General features: G+C 38.2%; 1 protein-coding gene across 4 annotated transcripts in view; it reads right to left on the bottom strand.

The window, feature by feature from the left end:
* ANXA4 (annexin A4) overlaps positions 1–15,781 on the bottom strand; it is a 114,053-nt gene that overhangs the window by 36,536 nt on the left and 61,736 nt on the right. For 3 of the 4 annotated variants that reach the window (XM_072635350.1, XM_072635353.1, XM_072635351.1), the window contains exon 2: positions 486–542. In XM_072635350.1, coding sequence (XP_072491451.1) covers positions 486–542 — 57 coding nt within the window. Of the gene's footprint in view, positions 1–485; positions 543–10,504; positions 10,723–15,781 lie in introns of those variants that run through there. The other variant, XM_072635352.1, reaches the window with a different exon arrangement.

The following is a 15,781-nucleotide window of genomic DNA, read 5'->3' as shown; positions in this document are numbered from 1 at the left end:
ATTAAGTGATTTATCCCAAGACCAAGAGCTGATAACATCAGAGGCAGGTTTCTAATTGAGGTCTTCAGTAAATAAAGAATTTTGGATTTTATTCAGTAGATAATAGGCAACTGTTCTGATCAAGATAATTGGGTATTCTACAAGGTACATTCAAAAGATAAGTGTGGAGGTGAAGAATGAGGCTAGGCTGCCCACTCTGGGGCATGCTGTGCCTACTGCTACTCTGAGAAATGAACTTTTCAGAACCCCAAGGCACTGATCTGCGGCCCTGATAATTAGACTACAGAGTCAAAGGGATCTTTATGAGGGACAGAAAAAAAAAACCAAGAGATTATTTATCTCTTGATAACTCCCTATCCTAGTACCCTCCCTGGTATATTGACCCTGGGAGAACAAACAAGTGTTTTAGACTAACTCCTCTCAGGTGATAGCACTTCCTGGATTTGCCAAGAACTGGGCAGCAGCTGGGGTTACCTCAGACTTACCATGGCCAGTGACTCTAGAGAAGGATCACTGTTGAATCTTTCCAAGCAGATGTTTCTCTGTAATAAATCAAACAGGAAATGACTGTGATAAGGGAAAAATCATTCAGCAAAGATAACTCATAGATTACATTTATTGACAAGGGAGACAGGTACCTTCTGACTCCACAAGGAAGTATGACAACCACCTCTGCCCACCGCTTCATTTCAAAGTCCTGTTTCTTTAGCCACAGATAGGATACAATAGGCTATTTTACAAGGCTAGTAACTAAACAAAGATTGTGCCATAGTAGAACCATAGATTATCAGTATCAGGCCTGGAAGAACCTCAGAGGTGCTCTAGTCCAGGAGTGGGGAATCACAAGTGGCCTTCTAGGCCTTGGGTGAGACCTTTTGACCGAGTCCAAGTTTTACAGAACAAATCCTTTTATTAAGGGGATTTGTTCTGTGAAGTCTGGATTCAATCAAAGGGCCTCACTTGAAGACAAAGAGGGCCACATATAGCCTCGATGCCACAGGTGCCCTACCCCTTTGAGTCTAGACCAATCCCTCCATTTTAAACTGAAATTCATGGAGAAGTGACTTAGCACAAGACCATAAAGCAAGAGAGTGGCAAAGCTAGTATTTGAACCTGCCTTCTCACTTTAACATCTGGGCTCTTTGCATTACAGGAAACTAGAGAAAGATATTCAATGTTCAGAAGTATCAAGAATAGGAAGAGATTTTTTTTTAATGTTTTTGAGAATAATGACTATTTCAACCTCATAAAAGTAAAACATTGAACAGTATGTATCACTATCATTTTGGTGACGTGAACTCGTCAGTCCTTTCTAAGCATTGATTTCTTCTCAAATCAAGCAAATTGTGTAGACCACATAACCCAGACATATTCATTTGGGATGCCCCTTTGAATGCTGAGTTTGGAGTCACAATCCTGCCCCTCTCTTACTACCTGAATGACCTTAGTCAAGTTACTTAACTTTCTCCTCCACGCTGCTCTGGGTTCTCCTCCCAGACTTTCTATACAATGTGCTGCCCACATGGTACCCTCATACCCTCGACTCCTCCCTCCACCCACTCCTCCACCTTCCCTTTCCAGATTCCTTTTTATCTTTTGTCTCCCCTCATTAGAATATAAGCTTCTTGAGGGCAGAGACAGATTTTCTTTCAGCTTATATATGTATTCCCGGAGTTCAGCACAGTGTCAGGTACATGTTTTTGTTGTTCAGTCAGTTTAGTCCAGTCTTTGTGACCCCTTTTTTTGGGAGATTACTTGGCAAGGATACTAGAGTGGTTTGCCATTTCCTTCTCTAGCTCATTGGACAGAATAGGAAACTGAGGAAAACAGGGTTAATGACTTGCCCAGGGTCACATAACTAGCAAGTGTCTGAGACCAGATTTGAACTCATCTTCCTGACTCCAGGGCCAGCCACTGCTTCACCAAGCTGCCTTGACTTGAGTCATAGCTTCGTCTATGTCACAGATCATAATAACTCACATTAATATGGGACTTTAAGTGAGTGTGTCGATAATTATTTTTAAAGTACTTACTGTGTGTCAGGCACTGTGCTAAGGGAGGGGGATACAAAGAAAGAAAAAAGATATTCCGTGCTCTCAAAGAGTTCACAGTCTAATTGGGGAGACAATGTAAAAACAACTATGCATGAATAAGCTAGCCACTGGAGTAATTGAGACAATCAATGAAGGGAAGGCACCAGAATTAAGGGGTATTGGGAAAGACTCCTGTAGAAACGGGAATTTTAGCTGGAACTTGAAAGAAGCCAAGAAGTCAGAAGTCAGAGATGAGGAGAGAGCACACTCCAGGCATGGGGGACCAGCCAGTGAGAATCCCTGGAGTCGGGAGACTGAGTTCTTGTGTGAGGAACAATACGGAGGTCAGTGTCACTAGATGACAGTACATAGGGGGATGTGAAGTGTCAGAAGACTGGAAAGGTAAGTAGAGTCAAGTTATGAATGCCAAATGTAAGATTTTATATTTAATCCTAGAAGAGATAGGGAGCTACAGGATATTATCAAATGGTAGAATGACATGGTCAGACCAGTTTAGGAAGATCACTCTGGTGGATAAACAGAGGATGGACTGGCATGGGTTCAGATGAGTGCCAGGGAAACCAACCAACCAAGGCTATTCTAATAGTCCAAGGCTAATGTGATGAGGATCTAGGCCAGAGTGGTGGCGGGGTCAGAGGAGAGAACGGGGAGATTCTGAAAGTAAAATCTATAGATTGGATATGGGGGCAAGGAGTTGGGATGATAGCATCTTCACGACCACCCTGTAAGGTCAGTAGTATATCACTATTTCCATTTGACTGGTGAGACAACTGAGAAAGCAAATATGAAAGTAAATACTGCCCATGGTCCTTCAGTTAATAAATGGCAGACCCTTGAACTTGAACCTTGATGATAAAACTCTCTACCTCACAGGGTTCCTGTGAGAAACAAATGAGACCATCATAAATTGCCAAGGTATTAATCAAATAGAAGGTGTGGCCACTGCAAAGTCTCTGTTTGCCTAGCTCAACTGATAAACTGATAATTGATTTCACTTCTAAGCCAAACTGATTCACTGCCAGGCCAGTTATGCTTCATTCTTAGCCCAGGTCTCTGAAGACTTAAGGGTAAAGTACTTTGGTTAGAGAACTTTCAGAAAGGGAAGTTAGACCTCACGGGTATCACAGACCTGTTAAGAAGTTATTAATTATTAGAATATGCCAGTAAAAGCATAACCTTTCTGAGATCATTGTATACAGTAACAGCAAAATCATATGATGATCAGCTGTGAATGGCTTACTGTTCTCAGCAATACAATGATGGAAGACAATTCCAAAAAAACTTATGATGAAAAATGCTATCCACCTTCAGAGAAAGAGTGGATAGAATCGGAACACAGATCAACGCATACTTTTTAACTTTCTTTTTCCTTTTTATTTGGGTTGGTGATGTCTGTGTTCTCTTTAGCAACATGGCTAACAGGGAAATGTTTTGCATGACTGCACATGCATAATCTATATCAAAGTGTGCACCTTCTCAAGGAGGGAAAAAAGGAGGGAGAAAAGGAGGAAGAGAATTTAGAAGTCAAAAATTATGAAAAAAATGGATGTTAAAGATTTTTACATGTAATTGAGAAAATAAAATAAAAATATTCTTTAAAAAATGGATAGGCTTAGAAAAAATGGGAAGTAGAACAGTATAACACATCAATAGCGCTTTAAGGTTTGTAAAGCATTCTGCAAATATTATCTCATTTAACCCTCACAACCCTTGGAGGTAGGTGTTACTGTTTTTCCTGAGCAACTGAGGCTGAGAGAGTTTAAGTGACTTACCTAAGATCACACTGGTAATAAATATCTGAGGCTGGATTTGAACTCAGGCCTTCTTGGTCCAGTATTCTATCCACTTAACTACCTAATAGGATTTATTAACAACTAAATTCACAAACCAGGGGAAGGAAGCAAACTGGAGAGCAAATGGGCCACAATGTAGAAACAGAACCAATAGAGTGGTGGGAGGGTATATTACAAACCACATGCACCACAGCAAAAAAATAGATAATGAGTTTTGGAAAGAGATCACAAAATTAACACAGAGACAAGAAATAGCAGTGATTGGGGATTTCCAACTATTTGAACAAATGTTAGAGCTCTATAGCTACTAAAAACAGAGTAACTGATAGTTCTTAAGGTACCTTGATGACAATTCATTCTTTAAAATGTCGATAAGTCAAGTGACACAGCAAACTGCTATTCAGGACCTGATTCTGACCAGTGAGAAGTGGCTGACCTAAAGTAGTAAAGATGAGAACTTTGGAACAAATTGAATATAACATCTGAGAGTTCTTTATTACACGAGGAAGACAAACTTAGGCCCAGTTTCCTAAGTTTTGGAAAGCTGATTACAAAGGGTTCAAAGATAGGATATGAAAGCATCCCATGGCCTAAAATTCTATAAGCAAAGTTAGGTTCAAGAGGAATGGAGATATTCTTAAAATTCTGAGGCCACAAAAGCAAATGCTTACACTAAGTAGGAAATGAAGGATCAGTCTAAGGAGACCAATGTGGATGTGCAACCAACTTAGATTTTTTTTTCAGGACATAATTGGGCATGAAAAGAAGACTAAAAGACATCTAAATGCAAATAAAACACACTGCCCTCTCTGGGTCCCAGGTGGAACACTAAAGGGAAGTCATTCTTAATCATTTGTGCTTTATGACGTGCTTACTTCAGCAGGGCTGTGCTACGGACTATGGATGTAAGCACTGGGACTGGAGTCATGAAGATCTGACTTCAAATCTAGCCCCAGACTCTTACTATGTTCTTGGGTGAGTCACTTAACCTCTGTTTGCCTCAGTTTCCTCAACTGTAAAATGGGAACAATAATAGCACCTATCAGGATTATTGTGAAGTTTAAATGACATAATAACCACAAAGTGCTTAGCCCAGTACCGGGCACATTGTAAGTGCTACAGAAATATTAATTATGATCATTGTTATTGTTCAGATACAACCTCTGCCCTTCAGGAAGATAAACTGTAATAGGAAAAATGTTGCTCTATGTTGTTATCAGTCCCAGGGTTAACTGCTTTTCTTTGTTCTAAGGCAGGGTTCTTTGGGAAGTGACTACTATAAAAAACACATGACAGCAATAAAACAACAAATAAAATAAGACACATAGAAGACGAAAAGCATAGGTAGAAAATGAGGGTCAATGAATAGAAAGAATTTAGAATTAGAAGCCTTGGCTTAAAATCATGGCTCTGGGTCCCCAGGCTCCACATCTCTACAGTGAGAAGGTTGGATTAAGACATTTCTAAGGTCCTTTTTAGCTTCTAAATCCAACGATTCTCTGAGTAACAGAACAATCCTCTATGAATAAATTTAGGAATGATCAGGTTGGAAAGAACTATGGCCTTTGACAATGGCTACAGGCCAAAACATTTCTGCTGGGTAGCCCCTAACAATCAAAGAGACTCAGCTTGGTTTCCTCACCCCCAAATTCCTCTCACACCATGATCTCCTGTCCTGGGCTTATTCTCCAGACTACTTTCTCTCCCTTAATTAACTCAACCTTTTCATTCTGTGTTCACAGGTCTTGTCATCTTACCTTTTCATCAGCTGTTTCATTAATTATAATCCTCCTTCAATCTATTACGGTATTCAAACTGTATTTCTAGATAAACCATACAGGAATCAGATTTGCTAGGAATGGACCCACATTTAAGTTTCAACTGGTGGCACTCCCCCGAACACCCAGGTGATAGCTGCCATTTTGCTTCCATGGAGCAATGGTGCTTTCATACAATTTATGTCTTAAAACAGATCTAGCAAATGTAGCACCCTGTCTTGTAATTCTCTAACACACTCATTGAATCACCATAAACATTTATTAAATGCATACTATGTGCTCGGGAGACAAGGACCAAAAATGGAAACTAGTCCCCTGCCTTCAAAAAACCTACATTCTACTAGGAAAAAGGGATTGGGTGGGAGTATATTATTTATTAGGATTATCTATATTGGTGTCTTATTCCCCTCCTAGAATGTACGCAGGGATCATATCTAAGCTACAATTTCTATTTCCTCTAATGCCAGCATAGAACATTCTGCTCACTGGTGTTTAATAAATGTTTGTTGATTTAATTTCAAGCACAACTAACCCCTGTTGCTATCTCTTTAACCTGAATTTTGTCACTCATCATCTAATGAGTTAATGCTTCTCATTAGTGCGGGTGACAAGAAAGCAACGCAGAGACATATGGTGGGCATATGCAGAGTGATGCATGTTTCCAATGATGACTTGTGTGCCATAGTGTAAGGGACACAGGGCAAGAGCAAGAGATGACAGATGGGCTGGCTGAGTGCTGCATAGGTTCCCTTGGGAACATACAAAGACACCAGAAAGGCCCCCAGGTTGTTAGGCAGATCCTCTGGGAAGATGTAGGGGAGATCATGGATAAAAATGGCACATGATGATACAAAGCTGTTGATGGGTTGTAATCTATAAGAATTGAGGAACTAGTTGCATATCGGTGAGGCCACTCACATCTATCAAACTATGTGAAGAGGCGGCACTGGCACGGAGGAAAAAGACCTGGTTCAGGAACTGCAAGACGAGGGTTTGAATCCTAGCTTGGGCAAGTCACTTAACATCCCTAAGTCCCAATTTCTTCATATGTAAGATGAAGGTTGTAATACTGAATTATCCCTAATTCCCTTCAAGTTCAGCTCAAGTACCACCTTCTACATGAGGACCTTTCTGGTTCCCTCTGAAGCAGGTAGTGAGTGCCCTCCTCACCTTCCAGAATTGCCTTTAATTTATTTTGTATATAACTATATGCATGCACACATGTTGTCCATCCTGATAAAATGTAAGATCTTTCAAGTCTATTTCATTTTTCTTTCCATCCTTAGAACATAACAGAGTCCCTGGCACATTGGAGGCATTTTACAAATGCTGATTGTCAAAGTGAGCCTAGCACAGGGACTTGAACATAGTAGGTACATAATAGATGTTGATTTAATTCAGGCAGGGACTGTTTTTTGGTTTTGTTTTCCCAAAGCCTCATACAGTCAATATGTGTCAAAGGCACAGTACAAAGTCACCTCTCGTCCTAAATTGAGTCAGGAGATGAGAAAATCAAATTAATTCCATTTTGTAACTGATCCTGTTCTATACAAACCACCGACATTTTGTATAATTGCTCAGGTCATATTCCTTTATCTTTGAATTAAGTCCAGAAGTTCATAGGTTCAGAAATTCAGTCTTCCTCATTGAATTATGTTCTGTTTCCTTATAAATCACTTTAATTAAAAGAAACCTGGGGTGGTTGGGTGGCACAATGAATAGAGCACAGGCCCTAGAATCAGGAGGATCTGAGTTCAAATATGACCTCAGACATTTACTAGCTGTGTGACCTTGGACAAGTCACTTAACCCAGACTGCCTCTCATCTCCCCTCCAAAAAAAAAGAGAGAAACCTATTATCTCTATGCCTCTAGTTGTCCTTCAAAGAAGTCTGGTTTGTTACCCACGTACCACTAACTGACAGGTAGATACATCAATCATCATCAAGATGGAAGGAGGGGTGGTTGCTGGCTCCACATACCTGATTCCAGACAATCATACTGTTCTCTACCTCCACAATACTTCAGGCTTGGTAACCAATCATATTGTTTTCCTCATCTATGATGCTTTCTTCTAGTTTGGGGATCCTGCTCCTTTCATCCATAAAAATAATCTGTTAGTTTTCTTTCAGTGTCTTTTGGTTTGCTGAGGAACCAAAGACCCCTTTTATTATGCTAGCCTTACCAATAAATGGAACTTTGCTCAGAACTTTGGGCCTCAGTTTACCTTCATTTCAATCCCAATAGACACCTGGTTTCAGATTCCAATTCTGATACCAACTGTGTGACCATCAGTCTCTCCAGTTCATTTCTTTGCTAGGGATGCAAAGAAAAATGAAACAGACTCAGACCTCAAGGAGCTCATATTCTATTAAGGTGTACACACACATAGTAATGCACAAAATAAATCAGATCTTTCCTAACTACAACTTAGCTCTCTTTCTACTAACTCATAGGTCTTCTCACTTATGAGTGGGAAAGAGAACACCATAAAGTCATCTGATGGGTGGCATAGTAGGAAGGAATGGATGCCAACTAGTCAGACTGAGATGTGAGTGTGAAACCCAGCTCTACTTTCCACATGGTTTGTGAGCTCAAGAACGTCATTTAACCCCCACAAGCTTCAGTTTCTTCATTTATAAAGTGAAGCTAATGATATGGGCTCTGGCTGCCTCCCCAGGTTGTTGTGAGAATCCAATGAGACAGATAATGGACTGATGCTTTTTAAATTGTACTGCCACAAGCACTAAAAATATCATGGAAATGATTTGTTTTAAATAGGGTGACAAAGAGGAGGCAGATTAAGTTCTGGCTTTATGTTGGGTTCTTAATAGCTGAGGCTTTGCCAGTTTGCCACTCTGTCACTCACATGCTGTTTGAAATGAGTCATAACCATGTTCCAGTTTCTTCATATGGAGAACAGGGCCAGCAAAAAAAACCAAGAGCATTCAGAAAAATTTCCATTGAAGTTGTGGGCAACTAGGGTTACAAATTTAGAGCTGGAAGGGACCGCAAAGGTCATCTGATCTAACCTCCTCATTGTCCAGATGAGGAGACCCAGGCCCAAAGAGAAGCACCATAATTTACCCAAGGCTATACAAGGAGTCTAACAGAGCTGGGATTCAAAGAAAGAATGACAAAATATTACCTCATCAGTCATCTCTTCCAACCCATACCTGGAAAAAAAAACCTCTTTTCTACAATATGCTCAACAATGGATTGTAACAGCAATTATAATTAATAATGATGATGATAAGTTTTTACGTAGCACTTTAATGTTTGCAAAGAGCTACACATGTTATCTCTGTAGGTCCTCATAACAACTCTAGGAGGTAGATACTATTATTATCCCCATTTTACAGATGAGGAAACAGAGGTTGGGAGAAGTTAAGCGACCTCCTTAGGTAGGCAAAATCCAGGGGCCTCCATACTGACTAGTTGTGTGACCCTGGGTAAGTCACTTAATGCTGTTTGCTTCAGTTCCTAATCTGTAAAATGAGCCGGAGAAAGGACAATCCACCCTGGCTTTGCCAAGAGAACCCCAAATGGGGTCACAAAGAGTCAGACCAGACAACAACAGAATGGTACAATGGATAGCACAATGCATGAACTTGGGGTCAAGAAGACCAGAGTTCAAAACAACAAATAATGCCCTGATTTGTGGGACTACTAAAGCATAAATGCTCATACTTAAGTTTTAACAGTCCCTGGAAGGGTATGACTGATTCCAGCACACTCTTGGAAGAGCAAGTCTCTAAGGTCCTGCTTTAATATACTATGGTCCTGAGCTTGAAAGAGTAAATTAAAACAACAACCTACCCTAACAGTCAAGTGACAACCATCAAGTAGGAATTTCACCCATAGCTAATCTTTTAAAAATAAACACAAGATTATTTGCAAATTTCAAATTCTATATAAATAATATATTTTTTAAAAGTACATGAAAGTTGGAATGTTCTCCACTGTAGTTTGTTTTCCAATGAGTGAGTCATCTTTCATTTACTTTGGCAGATGGTTTCATTTTACATCCCACAAGTAAGAAGAACTTGAGCTTTTTGGTTTGTGGAAATATAGGAGGTCTGACTCACCCTTATACAAAATAGGCTCTACCCATGCACACATCATGAAAAGAAGTCTGGGAAAGGGGAAAGTGAGAGAGGGGGAGCATTTATCACAATCGTCATACCTTATGTTTGTGTTGTGTTTTCAGATCTATCACAAAGTATTTTTGTGGGTTTGGTTTTGAAGAAGCAAAGTGTTCTAATATGGAAAACTCCTGAGAGATAGCTTAGTATAATCCCTGCTTAAGTTTATGACCACCTTAAAAAAGACCTTTGACCAAACTGCTCCAACTAGATGCACTATACTTACCAAACAGGTTAGAGGGATAAATAAGAAACTACCATTAAGGCAAACGACTGCTCTTCCCAGATTACAAGTTTCTAGCCAATTTGTCTTTGTATAATATTTTAGTGGGTTAACATGATATAATGGGGATGATGGCACAATGCACCAAAAGTCAGAAAACTTGTGTTGTAGTTCTGACTGCACTGTTTATGAGACCTAAGATGATGCAGGGTAAGCCATATGACCTCTCTGACTCCCAATTTCATCATCTGTAAAACAGGGATGGTAATATATATCCTATCCAATTTTAGTAGACTGGTATGAGGATTAAATGATATATAATGTATGTATTACTTCTTTATAATCTATAAAGTGCTATGTTTTATAAGGCATTAATTATTAAATTCTTCCTCAAGCCCAACTCAAATACCATCTCCTCCATGAAATTTTCCTTACTACGTATTGGTAAAGCCCTTCCCTTCTGTTAGCACACTCAAAGCACTTTGTTTTGTACTGCTCTAAATATTTCAATACCTTGATGGATCTGTGATCTCACTGGTTAAGATAAACGCCTTCTCATCCAACAGGATTCTTATCAATTTCCTTCCATAAATCTTCCACAGAAGATCTGTCCAACACACTAAAGCCTTCCCAGGTGTCTTTCACTATTTTGTGGAAACCAGTGTGATACCAGCTTCAACAGTCTCTTTCACAGAAAGCATATTTTTACTCTATCTTTAAGGGGCATTGGAACATTAGAGTGATAGTTTAACTGTCATTCTATGAGGAATCTATGAGAAGACTAAGAGCTGAATTATTGTTCTGGAGATGGTTGCCTGCCACTGAAGAGAGAATGAGTGAGGTACAAAGAGAAAAAGGAAGAAAGAACTTCTTTCCTTGGAGAACTGCTTTAACTTTTATTTCGTGAAGAAACAAGAAACTACTTCTTGAAGAGAACTGATTAGTACTCTGAGATAAAATATGTTTCTAGAATTGAAAAATACAAAAGTAATGGCTAGAGACTTAATAAATTATATAGCCCACAACCTTAATGTTGAGCTAAGCCTAGAAAATGAGGAGATTTGAGATGTATGTGTGTGTTTGTGTTTGTGTGCAGAAAGAGAAAAGAGAGAGAGAGAGAGAGACATACACACACACACACAAAAGAGCAAACACTTGTGGGAAAACTAAGGTTTTTTTGGTTTATTTAATAAATAGCTAACTTTTTAATTAACAGGAAAGATGTTGCAATTTTAGTAATTAATAAGGAAATGTCAGAACAAACTCCTGGATGAGAAAAATGAGCTAGTAACAGGAAGAGATAGGGATGATGATTGCACATCAGCTATACATGAGGAGAGTTAGAGTAAAACACCTGGTCTCTTCTATGTTGTCCCTTGCTCTGGTTACATTACCAGCCTACCTCCTTTTCCAGTCACACTTTTTTTTTTTGTTTATTACAAGAAAGCATCTGATGTTCATATAAGTTTCCTTGCTAGATGAGGCCACAGAGATTAAGACAGTCAAAGATCCTCTAGTTCTCATCATCAAGTGAGACATAAAATGGGGAAACAGGCTTCACAAAGATATTTGTCATTGTCATGGGAAAGGATTTGAGCAATGAACTTGTGGGATTTAAAAAAAATTTTGATAATTGTATTTCAATATAATTGGTTTCCTTTGTAGTCTTATGTCTTTTATTTTATGCATTTAAAATCATTATTTTGATGGAACTGGATCACAGAATGAAGCAGACCATTTTCTCTTATATTATGTTTTATTTTGTTTTGTTTTATAGTTTCTCATTTTAATTCTTCTATGCAACATGACTAAGGTGAAAATGTATTTAATAGGAATGTATGTGTAGAATCTATATAAGATTGCACGCCATCTCAGGGAGGGAGTGGGGAGGGAAGGGGAGGGAGTGGGGAGGGAGGGGGAAGAAGGGGGAGGCAGGGGAAAATCTAAGATATATGGAAGTGATTGTAGAACACTGAAAACAAACAAAATAATTTTAAAAAAGCATTATTTTGAGTAAGGAGCATAGTTTTCACCAGACTGCCAAAGGGTTTCATGATACAAAAAAGGTTAAGAAGTCTTGCTACAAACGGTAAGGTCCTACAGATGAGCCTATTTGTGGATGCTATTATGCTAATTTTTTTGAGCCCTGGAACATTATGTGGCCTTATTAATGGGATCTATGACCACTGAAGAAAGTTTGTGTCAGTTATCCACTGAGTTAGTTCAAGTTCATACTTTGGACAGGCACTGCAAATAAAGAGTTCCAGAATCATATTAAAATAAGGGACTAGACTGGTTTGCATTTGGGAATCATAAAAAAAAGAATCTTCTTTTCAGCCATGTTTACTAAGGCTGACTAGGTCACATCATTTGCATGCAAACAGATCTCTCTTTACTTTCTGTATCTTTGTCTTTAACACAATATATTTCATTTTTTGTAGTTAAAAAAGGGAAAACACAATAGAACATAGATCAATAAAAACAAACAATAAATATTAAAAGCACTAGTTTTTTTAAAAAAAAATTTGACACTGACAGCAACTTTATTAAAATAAATTGTACCTATAAAAGATAATTTTCAACTGGATTTCTATTCAAGTTTTAAAAATTGCAATTGTACTTTGACATAAGTTTCAAATTTTAACTCTTAAGAATAAACAAAACATTTAGACAGTATGAAACATTATCAAAAGTCCTGGTTTGCAAAGGAGAATTGAATATTTATGTTAGTTCTGAGGTCCAGAACATTTTTTTTCTTTTTTAAAAAACAACTCTCAATTATGCGTTTGCATGGAATGGAAATTCTGGTGACCTTCTAGTGTATATTAGCATTAAATCTCTTTAGGGTGAAGACAATTATAGACAGATTTCTGATACCTAGATAAAGTTGAATATGATAAAACAAGGAAAGTATTAGTTGTCCTTGTCTTGAAATATAAATATGTAAGCACGAAGCAGTAACATCTATCGTACGATAAAATATATGCTAAGATAAAAATATTACTACTAAGGCAGATTTTATCTTCAAAATGAGTTATGATCCTCCAATAGGATTCAAATAGAATCATTATTAGAGGCTCTATCTAATTTGAGATACCCCATATTCTAACCACAATTGAACTACTGTTTTCTGTTCAGAAATGCCTCATAGCAAAAGGTCATCGATGGTTTGCTTTATTAAATAAGCTGTCATAGTAGCCAATCCTGTAGGACTTAGTCCATTGCTTTTTAAAAGGCCAGGAATCCCACACACTTGCCTCAGGCAAATATACTCTTCTCAAGTACAGAAGCTTTTGTTCAAAATGTCAATTCCTCTATGAAGTTTTTCTGGATCTCAGCTGAAAAAATCAGAGAATCATAGAACCTTGGTGTTCAAAGGGAAGAAATCATCTGAAGAATCTTTACAAGCCCCCAAAAGTGGTCATCTCTAGCCTGCACTGGATGGAAGGGCTACAGTAATAGAGGTCTCACAAAACATAAGTTTCATTTTTGAACAGCTCTAATTGTTCCTAAGACCTTACTTGAGCTGAATTTCAGGTAACTGCCATCCACTGCTTCTAGCAGTGCTCTCTGGGGCCACAAAGATTAAAGCAAATCCACCTTCTGATAAATAATCTTCAAACATATGAAATCAGCCATCATATCTCCCCAAAGTCTTCTCTACAATCTAAATAAACTTTCCCATTTTCTTTAGCTGATCAACAAAATGTCAAGGTTGGAAGTCCTGTCACTATCCACGATGCCTTTCTTAAAATGTGGTGCCAAGAAATGAAGACAATAATTCCAGCAACTAGGATGCTGATCCACACAGAATGAACCAGCAATGGATCAGGGTTTGGTGAATTGAAAAGATCATCTGATCTGTTCTGATCCAGGGCAGAGCACAAGAAGACATTCACTTGCTTTTCAATCTGTACTCAGTATTTCTGTAAATGACTAGCTATTTTTTTAAGAAAAAAAAACACTACAATGCTGTATTGTAGTTTTTACTACAATATCACCTTGTATTGATTTCATAGTCCAGAAAAAATTCCAGGTCTCTTTTCGATTAATTGCTGTCTACCCTCATCTTTCCTCCTAACCTGTTCTTAAGCAGTTGACTTTTTTTTAATGAAATGTAGGACTTTACATTGATCCTTGTTAATTATCGGCTTCTAGCGCTCTTTCCTCTATACTATGCTGCTTCTATGATCAGCAATCAGGAGATTTAGGCTCTATACTTCCAGATTTATCACTTTCTGGTGGTGGGCAAGTCAGTCTTTTCCAAATCTACAAAATGGGTATGCTAACACTTGTACTACCTACATTACTGGACCTTTGTAAGGAAAGTGCTTTGTAAACTGTAAAATGCCCCAAATGTAGTAGTAGTTGTAAGCAGTAACAATTATAATTCAATCTATTGCTCTGGCTCATCTAGAATCTTTTAACATCCATATTCCGTTATCTAATCTATTAGCTTACTTTTGTGTTAGCTGTGTATTTGGGAAAGATGCCATCTATTTCTTTATTCAAATACTAGATAAAGGGTCTAAAAAAACTGGCCCAAATTCAGAGCTCTGTGGCACCTCTCTACAGGATTCTACTAAAGATCAATTAATCAACACTTTTGGGTTTGATTGTACAAACACTTCCAAATCCACTTTATAGCACTATTATCCATCCTACTATCCATCCTACACCTCTGTTTTATTCACAAGGAAATCAAGAGACTGCCAAACACCTTGTTGAATTCCAAGTATAATTTATCTATAACATTCTCTTCTTCAGAAACTTTGTTTAAAAAGGAACTGGGGTCCATCTGTCATGACTTATTAATGAATGTGCGATGACTTAAAGTAATTACTACTTCCCTTTCTAAGTTCTGACAAATCATTCTTTTAATAAGCTACTCTAGAATTTTGCCAGGAATTGGTAAATTTCACTGGTCTTACAGTTTAAAGAAACTACGAGCTTAGTTTAAAAAAAAAAATCAGGACATTTGGCCTTCAGCGATAGTCCTACTGAAATCTCCCCTGGTCAGGCAACACTGGAGTGTTATGTTTGTTCCTGGTACCACACTTTAAGAAGGTTATTGATAAGATAAAGCATATCAAAGAAGGGCAGCCAGCATATTGAAGAGCCTTGCAATTATGTCATGTGAAGACTGGATGAGATAACTGGGAAATGTTTAGCCTGGAGGAGAAAAGACTCCTCAGTCAATAAATGAACATTTGGTAAGTGCCTACTATGTATGTATGTCGCAGGTGTTGTGCAACATAGTAGCACAACTAGGGCAAATTGCCTTAATTAATTCTTGTTACAAGGTAAGGTTCAATGGGGGAGAGAGGGAAACGATTTTTGGAACATCAAAGAGTAAAATGAGGCAGTGGGACTTAGTAGATCAATTGCTGATGTTAAGGTCAGAAAGACCTGAGTTTGAACATAGCCTTGGACATTTACTAGCTTTGTAACCATGCCTGAGTCACTTTAACTTCTCAGGGTCTCAGTTTCCTCATTTGTAAAATAAAAGGATTAAACTAGAAGATATTCCAGTTCTAAATTAATGTTTTGTAGCTACTCAGGATAGTGTGCCTATGGCACACGAAACTATGAAAGTCATCCTCAGTATTAAAGACAATTCATGTTACGTTTTTATTTCTATTTTATGAACTTCAGTCTATACCGACATGTACACCGTTGCTCAGTTGTGTCTGACTCTTCATGGCTCAATTCTCTTGGCAAAGGTACTGGTACGGTTTGCCATTTCCTTCTTCAGCTCATTTTACAGATGAGGAAAATGAGGCAAAAAGA

This window comes from Notamacropus eugenii, chromosome 1 (assembly GCF_028372415.1).
Source record: "Notamacropus eugenii isolate mMacEug1 chromosome 1, mMacEug1.pri_v2, whole genome shotgun sequence".
Taxonomy (NCBI): domain Eukaryota; kingdom Metazoa; phylum Chordata; class Mammalia; order Diprotodontia; family Macropodidae; genus Notamacropus; species Notamacropus eugenii.
The sequence above is the reverse complement of the archived record's forward strand: the minus strand, read 5'-3'. Positions and strand labels throughout refer to the sequence as shown.